Genomic DNA, 9,201 nt, shown 5'->3' with positions numbered 1-9,201 from the left:
AAAAGGCAATATATATATATATATATATATATATATATATATATATATATATATATATATATATATATATATATATATTTATAATAATAATAAATAAAGTTATAAAGTTATAGCAGGATTGTCCTGAAAGAGCTGAACGTTTTGATATATAATTTGTGGAAAAATATTGAAAACTGCAGGACGAGAATGGCGCTGAAAAATGTACGGGAAAAAAATGGATCACAATAGTGTGAGTGCTTCATAAACATTCACACAATAAATGCATATTGATGAAATAACAAACATTTTTGCCCAAGCCTTGAAGAAGCAATGCAGAGGAGCAGTGTGTTTAAATGATTTCGGAGCAGTTCGGTAAGATTCTGCTGCTCCTTTCTGTATTTATTCTGCGTGTGACTACAACAGCTCCAAACATAGACCAAAGCACATCACGGGTGAGCAGCATGAAGCTTTACCTGCTGTGAACCACATCTGAAAGTCATGGAACTGAATAATAGTTTAAAAGAACATCTCACTCGTTTGGGTTTGATCTTTCAAAAATGAAAATTATGAATTTTTCCAGCATCAACGTTGCTCCAAGTTAGGTTTGAAATGAAGTTTGGTTCATGTAATTCTAGTGTGAGATATGAATGTACATCGTGTTGCACCTTATGTCTGGATTGAGATGCTGAAATACTGCGGAGCAAAGTGGATGTTCGACCGAGATCAAGAGGTTTGAATCCTCTGATCATTACAACAAAACATGAGTGGGAACAGTGAAGCACCCTCATTTGCCTCTGGGCCCTTGAGCAAGGCCCTCATCCCTGATTTCAAAACAACCTTCTCTTTAGGATCACCATCTTCTAACTGTGACATCTTTTTGTGGTTTTCCTGATTCTGTACCTTTAAACATGTAGATTTAGTGGATGAGCAGGCGCACAATGTGCTATAGGATCTGTGGTACTGGCTCTCTCTGCCGGACTGGTTATGATTTACCAGTACTACCAGGAAGAAGAACTCCAGCAGGTGATTCCAATCAGCTCATCAGCTTCTTAAGGACTTCAGTTTTTCGTTGGAGTGTTGAGTTGCGAAGGTGACTAAACCGCCACCCTCTGACTAATATTTGGTGTTCAGTTACTTAGCTTGATCCTGCTTCCTATACAGCCTGACCATGTTCCCCTCGTGCTGACCTGTCTCCTGGTTCCTTGGTCTTACTGAGGAATCAGATCATTTTATCCAAAAACTGGACTAATACAAGAACCAACCTTTCATCTGGTTTACATGAACTAGCAACAGAGAACTACATGTCTTTATAGTTTTATTTTTTATATATATTTGCTATATATTATTTTTTGAATATGTAAAAAGAAAAAAAAAGAAAATATATAGCATGAAACATATGTCAAAACTTTTTGTTTTACATATTCAAGGGAGTGGGTATGTATAAACTTATCAAAATTCCCACTCCTTAACCGCTTACATAATCTTACATTCATTACATGTATAATCCATAAATATAACAACTAATCCCATATTTATCCATCAATATAGTATCTATTTAAGTTAACTATAGTAGATGAAAACTGATGAAGTTGATGAAAAGATCCTCGCATCAGTCAAATCCAGTCAACACTTTTGGAGTCAGAGGGTTGTCTAGAGTGTGTGAGTGACTGTTTTCGTCTGTTTGCCTAAAATTATTTCAAAGCTCTTTTTTCTGCGTCATTACCCCCAAAAATAGACAATCACTCAAGGAAACAAAACCAGATTTGCCTCGAGCTTTGGATTTATCACATCACAACTGCAGAGAACAGCAGGTCACGATACTATACTACCATATTTTTCGGACTATAAGGCGCACTTCAAATCCTTAAATTTTCTCAACAATCGACTGTGAGCCTTATAATCCAGTGCACCTTATGTATGAATTCTGGTTGTGCTTACTGACCGTGAACTGATTTTATGCGGTTATAGTGAACGAGTTGAATAAAGTTTGACTTATCTGACTGTTTTATTTCATTTAGTGCACCTTATTGTCTGAAAAATATGGTATTTAAAGTACAAATCTTTGCTTATGACAACATATTAGAACAGTTATTGATCATTATTTTCAGACTGCTCCTTATATCCATCTATAACAGTTTTGCAACATGTTCCTGGTTGAAGCAGCAGATCCTGACAAATACTAATTACCGCTGGGACTCTTGGAAATCCCAGCTCGTTTTCCTCACTGCATTACCTGAAGTGAAAGGAAAAACTAGAATTAACGGGCATGGAAATATCGGAGTAGATTACATGGTTTGCAGGGTGTATATGTGTGACCTGATGAGGGAGTGATGTCATCAGTCTTCAACAAACAGAGTGAGGATGTATTTATCAGCAAGAGGTGTTGTGTTTCAGTAGGTGGTCCGGTGATTATCCAGACCTCCCATGACTGGGAGATGGAGCTGATTGGGTATATGTTTGTCATGTTCCTTTTCATAACATCCTTCATTGACACTTTAGATCCTGTCTCTACCTGCTGCTTCAAACCGAAGAGGAGTTTTTAGAAGCACTAAAGATTTATAATGCAAACATTTCCAGTTCAAGTTCAGCCTCTTCTCGTGTTGCTGTTCTTAGTTTTACATGTGTGAAATAAAACTATTTCGCAGTTCTGTTGCACACTTTTTGATTCTTTTATGTGAAATAAGTGAAACACATGTTTATTTAAAAATAACAATAATCCAGGACCAAACCATTTTTGTGGATAGAAAGACAATTTATGTGTAGAGATTAATGACACCATCAGCATTATTTTAATACTCAAATCAACACTAGAATAAAAAAACACAGTTTAGTTTTTGATAGGAAACATTTAAATGAAAGAAAAAAAAATGCAACCTTAAAGAAATTGCATTAAACTATTTATTGTTGACGTTTTTGCAGCTGTTTGCTCCCATCTAGTGGTCAAAATACTGAAACACATGCTGTTTGATTGTTACATCCTATTATTATATTAACTAATACAAACAGGTTTTGTGTGGATCCATCACCAAAGTAAGGCTGTCATTTCTGAAAGTTTAAACAACTATTTGGCTACATAATCTCTAACCGAGCTGTTGACATGTCAGGAGGTGAATGTGAGAAAAGGAGGCGGCTTTTCCTCATCCATCCTCCACACATTTGACTTTGTCTCCTTGTAGTCTCACATATTGTGTGATCGCATCTTTTAATAGACATGCTAGAAAAATCTGTGTCAGCTGCTTCAACACACACAGATATTTTTCCTATGAGCAACCCATAAAAGCATGCAACGAGCCTCCACATTTCTGAGAACACTGAGCTGTTGTTCGTGTCGTGCTTCAAATGGCGGAGCCGGGTGTTAGCAGCCAGAGAACGCAGTGACACATAAAAGAATGTTTAGGACAATGTCAGCCATTTGTGCTATCCAATTTTTGTCTGCCTTTAGTTTTTAGATGAGAGATTGAAGTAAAAAGCAAGAAAGTTTGAGATTTCCGCCAATGAGAATGAGCCAATAATGAAAATAATAATAAATTCTTGTGAGCTAATTAATCAAAAATCCCTGCACATGCATTAATCTTGTTTTATTTGCTATTATTTTAGAAGTTTTGAGTTCATTTTAGTTTATAGTCTTTCACTGGAGATGTTATTGATGTGTCCAACGGATCTATTTAAAAAATAATGGGTTTTGTGTGGAACACCTGTTGCCTCCTCGGCCCCCTGACCTTTCACCTTTCTTTTTTTAACGCATCACACTCCTCACTGTGCTTCTTTGTGAAACATGATAAAGTCAACAACGCATATGAAACATCAAACATTGAAACGTCAGTTTATTCATCTTCTGTTGTGTCTGAAGGTCTCATAACAAAACCAAAAATTAAAAAAATAAACAGGGCTCTCCACTAATCCAAACCTTTAAGTGCTTTGAGTCATTGCACTGAAAATAACTAACTTAATATCAGTTCTCTTCCACATGAATGTTCCATATTTCTGATTTGTTAGATTTTTGTTTTTTCTTTCTTCCAGCTTTTAGACGATCGTCTTCTGTGACGGCAGCGTCTCACTGAGCTCCACCGCCTGTATCGAACATCTTCTTGCGGCCCTCCATGCCCGACATGGCCTCCACGTTCTTACGCCAGTCGCCCACTTCAGAGGTGAGCACCTGGAAAAGAAGAAAAATGAGAATGTTTGCTGCAGTCGTTTCTGGTCTATCTGAAACCAGACTGAAAGATGCTGGTACCTTGTCCTGTTTGACGTCCTCCTTCTTCACAGATTTAAGATTGGCCCTCAGGTCCATGGAGCCTTTGTGTTTGGAGCCCAGCAGGGCTCTCATCATCTCATCTGCAGATACCCTCACCTTCCTCAATGCAGGTTTTTTGAACTTGCCTCCAAGGTCCTGTACTTTCAGCTTCAGCTCGTGAATCTAAAGTAGCAAAATTCACAATGAGTAAAAGGTTGTTTTTTTTAATTACATTTTTAAACTTCTGGTCTAGTTGGTTGAAACTTCATTCAGACGAAATAAAAAGGATGTGCTTTAATGAGACTTACATCTTTGTTATGCTTGATCACCTTATGCTCACAGTCGTACCTCTCCTCATCCACTATGTCAATTTTCTCATGTAGCTGTTTGCAAAGTTTCTTTAAAAAAAGACACATTTTGTTCTGTTAAATCTGTGAGCGTAAGTTCTGCTGTTTTAAAAAAAAAGTCATCCAGAACAACCCTTACTTGTAGCTCATCCAATGACAAACCAGAGAGCTGCAGTGGTGGGAGCTTCTCCCCCAGATAACGCATTTTATCCTCCTCCCGCTCCTGCCTCTCCTTCTCCAGATCATCACAAGCTCTTTGGAGGAGCAACATCTGATTCAAAACAACAGTTTTATGTCAGACACGAAAGGTTTGGATCATTTGATAGTTCCCAGCTGAAAAAGGAATACGGTGCAATAACTTACTTTGAGCGAGAGCTTGCGGGAAGCCGAAATCTTTGACTTCGGCTGTGGAAAACAATATTGTCAATGTATTTTACATAACTTTATATAAACTTAGCACAAAAATTAAGGAAATCTTGGTTGACTATTTGTTTTAACAATGCTTCTTGGCAATTAATCTTATACCGCTGGAAAACCTGTTTATATCGTCTTAAATGCCACATTTGTTATGTTGAGCTGCAGAGTTTAATTCTTAGCCGATTCAAAGCTTATTCTGCTTTTGAGTTTTGTTTAGTCATTTATTGGATTAGATGAATGAAGTTTGAAAAAACAGAACATATGAGCAACTTAATTTATTTGTTTAAACAAATAGGGCCTCAGAATGTGGAAGAACCATACACAGCCGCAACAGCCTGGTCAGCTTAGTTGTGCACAGCTGTGTGATGGCCCATCCTCAGCCAGCCTTTGTCGTGTCCACCATCTTGGTCTTGTTGGTTACTTTGGAACAATCGGCACACGCAAACTGATCCCACAGGTGTTCAGTGGGGTCAGGACTGCAGGCAGGCCATTTCATCCTCACCACTCCCAACTTCTTCTGATAAACCGCACTCTGTGGGGGAGCGTTGTCATCTTGAAGACTAGACTGTGACGACATTGGATTCACACTGGTTTCTCACAATCGTGCACCAACTGGGCACCTGATTGTTTGCGCTCAGGGTACCAGAGCCTCAAAACAAGAGTCAAAAGCAGAATAAGGTGTTTGGCACTGACAGAGGCGATCTGGCAAGTTTTTTTTTTTTTTTTTTTTTTTCAAATACACAACTCTGTTGCTCAACACACAAATACATTTTCTCAACAAATCTCACAATTTAAGGAGAAATAAACAGGTTTTTCAACTTTATAGATTTATTGCCATAATATAATATAACAGGAAAAAAAAATCAACCAAACACATTTTTTTTTGTTTCAAAAATCACAAGTTGGGCAGTTGTTGAGATTATTTCGCTTTTGAAGGAATTTAGAAAAAAACATTGAACTCCCAGTTAAACTAGCAAAAGCACCATCTTGTACCAAAACCAAACATTATTGACTTTAAAACTTATTTGAAATGTTATATAAAATCACCGCTACATATCCTTGATTAGTTGAAGCGTCACCCTATAAGACATTTTGTATGACGTAAAATTCATTGAAAAACCAAGTGGCCAACTGGTTGCCACTTCCAGCAGCTACTGTGCATATAAAAAGATAACGTTTTAATAATAGGATGAAGTCAAGTGGAAAGCTCTCAACAATGTTGATAGCAGTTCTGACAGATACCACAGCCACATCATTGCAATGTCTGTAAGGACAGCGTGTCCTCTGTCAGTGAACGATGGATTAGCACAGAAGGACATAGCTGGCTCACCTTATCCCCCTTAGGATTCATGGCTCTGTGTCTGTGGAGCTCCTGAAACAGCAAACGGGGACAAATGAGACCACTATAGGAGAACAGTTATAGAAAATGTAAAAATCTATGGATAAAAATGAAAATACTACCTCACTCAACTTTTAATCACAAAATCAAACACCTGAGGGGAAACAGAAGTGCACAATAATGGCGTTTTAAAAAAAAAACATGCCAGTGATCCACCATGTCATCTGAGCCATCCAGCACAAACATCCTTTGACAGAACAAGTAAGGACAAGACAAGAATAATTGTCTCGAGTATATTTAGGTTCGACAAAGTCTCTGACGCCGATTAAGACTTCAAAAAAATCTATTGTAACGACTAAACAGACAAATGAGACAATGTGAGGGGATCAGATCGGTTCAGGAAGTTAATAAGAAGTAAGAAACATGCTGAAATGTATACACTGAATAATAATTACAGCTAGTAATAGAAGTATTAATTTTATCTGAAACATTGTAAGATACAAAAGTCTGTAGAAATAGTTCAATATCCACACACACACAAACACACACAAAAGCCCAGGACACAAAGTAATTTTAAACTTTAAATTCTGCACTGAAAGCTGGAAATCTAACCATGAAAACATACTTTTAAACCCCCAAAGCAATTTTACCTGAGAATAGATGTCTGCAGCGGTATAAAGCGTTGAACAGCAGCTGCCGCAGACAATGGCTGGCTTTTTATATGAGGGGGGTGCTGCTGAGTGAACAGCAGATATGGTCTCAAGAATGTGCTGGCAGGAGACCCTGCATGGAATCCCACCTCTCTGAAACTGTGACAATGCCTGGGTGGGGTATAATTATCCTGCATGGGCATTACCTTAATGGTATTGTCTAGATTTTGTCTGTTGGTGCAAAAAAAAAAAGAACTAATTCCCTGGAAAATAAACAAACATGAATATTAACATTTTAATTAGAGAAGCGTGCTCACAACATATTGACATAGACCAAACCAAGTTCGCTTAGCTTTGAGTGGAAGAAGAAAATGATCCTCTGGGGCAAGTTTAATTATTCATTCGCATTCATATGTTGAAGCTAAAGTTATCCAAGTTATAAATACGCTGTAGATGAGCACAATGCACAACCACTGTAAAGCCTTGATGAATGGCAGAAGCTCACAATCATATTCTAAAATTAGTCACGTCCCCTTTCCTATTATAACTTGCTTTCAACTGGTAGCAATGTTAGCAACTCACTTAAGACTGAGACAAATCTTTTATTTCACTTGCACGTTTTTTTGTTTTTTTTTAACAAGGTGTGCATCTGTGACACTGTTAGTAAAAACGCAGCTTTAGAAAACTGCTGGTTATACCATGAAATGTCTGAATTCCTTAAACTGGGCAAACTTATAAACTGGTTTCATTAAACTTGGTTGTTTAACTACCTAAAAGATTTATTATCGAAGCTTTGGTTTCTCCAGATAGTTGCTGGATGGCAGTGGTTTCAAAAGATTTATGCCTTCCTATAGCACATGGAGCAAAAAAGCTCATAGTTTAAGTTAAAATGTCCCTCTGGCCTTAAGAGTAAAGGTACGGGAAGCACCATGGGACAGTCTTTTTTCAGTAAAAGCAACACTATATATGTTTTTAGGCAAAGTAGTATTAAATTAAACGTGTACTATTACTTTAATACAGCAAAACCTTCTTATTTTCGGCAGGCAAAAATGAACAGATCAAGAAAAAAATGTATCATTAAAACTACATTCAAATTAAAATTCTTAGAGTGTGATTATATGATGATGATGATGATGATGATGATGATGATTTGGCGTCTTAGGCTCTGGCTCTAAAGAGACAGAATAACAAATATAAGACAAAATAACACTTAAAATACTGCTCAATAATTTAATTCTAAATAAAATGACATATAAAATGACAAAATGACATATAATTTAATTCTAATAAGTAAAAACGACTTCTTGATTTGTGTAACATTCAAAGTCCTACTTGTTTGTAGATAAATGGAAAATCCTAGTGATTAATAGTTAATAGTGATACAGTTGTGATAATAAATTCAAAACTCTGAGGTATTTGAGGGTCTTTGAGTCCTTTTTCTATTTTCGTGTGCTTTCAACTCCTTGTCATGATGGTTTAAATCTTTCAGAGCACGAATGCTAATCTTGACTTGAGCTCGGACACTTCTTGCAAATTGCTTCACGCACTCAGCATCAGTGTTCTAATCTTTCCAGCAGCTTATACTGAAAGAAAGCTGGAGCAAGTGCTAAGATGTTTTTGATAAGCATTAGCTGAAGGACAGTCTTGTCCTGTGATGAACTGCTCTCCTGAGTTGTGAAGGTTTTTTTTTTAGATTAGGACAACATGGAGGTTAAAGTAAAAGGTCATGTCAGGCTTTCTTGTGAGCAGTTAAGGAGGGGGAAGCAACTTGTCTGTGTTTTGAGAACGCTATCCCTCCTACTTTTCATATTTTATTCAATTCTACATGTGCTAAGAGAATATGATTTAACTTAATTCTCACTTTTTTTTTGTTTGGGTTAGTGTTTTGACATTTGCCATGACTATAGCACAATAGCTGGAAAATATTCAGCTCCGCCTCCACTCCTTCATGGACGAAATGGGAGCTACAAATATATTACTGCAAAAAGAAGTACAAGTAAATTAAAGATGACTAAATGCAGAAAATAAATGCCCTGTCTTTTTATTGTTTTATTTTTTAAGAAATCCTCAACAGGTGGGGAGTGTTATTCTTGATGCAACCCAACTCCCCTCTGTTGCTACACAGATGGAGCAGGTTGGTTTTTGTTCCTTCTCTTCTCTTTGAAATCTGCTTCAGGACATCTGCTCTGTTTCTGATTTCTTGCTACTTTTAGCAACCGTTCTGCTACTTATAGG

At 37.1% G+C, this 9,201-nt stretch overlaps 1 protein-coding gene across 1 annotated transcript; it reads right to left on the bottom strand.

The window, feature by feature from the left end:
- Positions 1-3,819: 3,819 nt before the first annotated feature.
- LOC119428173 (troponin I, slow skeletal muscle) lies at positions 3,820-7,013 on the bottom strand. The gene is made up of 8 exons (XM_037695817.1): positions 6,967-7,013; positions 6,439-6,470; positions 6,308-6,349; positions 4,924-4,965; positions 4,700-4,831; positions 4,522-4,611; positions 4,214-4,396; positions 3,820-4,135 (listed from the first exon to the last, which is right to left on the bottom strand). The coding sequence occupies exons 3-8, from the start codon at positions 6,326-6,328 to the stop codon at positions 4,034-4,036; spliced, it is 570 nt and encodes a 189-aa protein (XP_037551745.1). The 5' UTR covers positions 6,329-6,349; positions 6,439-6,470; positions 6,967-7,013; the 3' UTR covers positions 3,820-4,033.
- Between the last annotated feature and the right edge of the window lie 2,188 nt (positions 7,014-9,201).

The sequence above is a fragment of the Nematolebias whitei genome, chromosome 22, assembly GCF_014905685.2.
Source record: "Nematolebias whitei isolate Nwh7 chromosome 22, NemWhi1, whole genome shotgun sequence".
Lineage (NCBI taxonomy): Eukaryota > Metazoa > Chordata > Actinopteri > Cyprinodontiformes > Rivulidae > Nematolebias > Nematolebias whitei.
The sequence above is the reverse complement of the archived record's forward strand: the minus strand, read 5'-3'. Positions and strand labels throughout refer to the sequence as shown.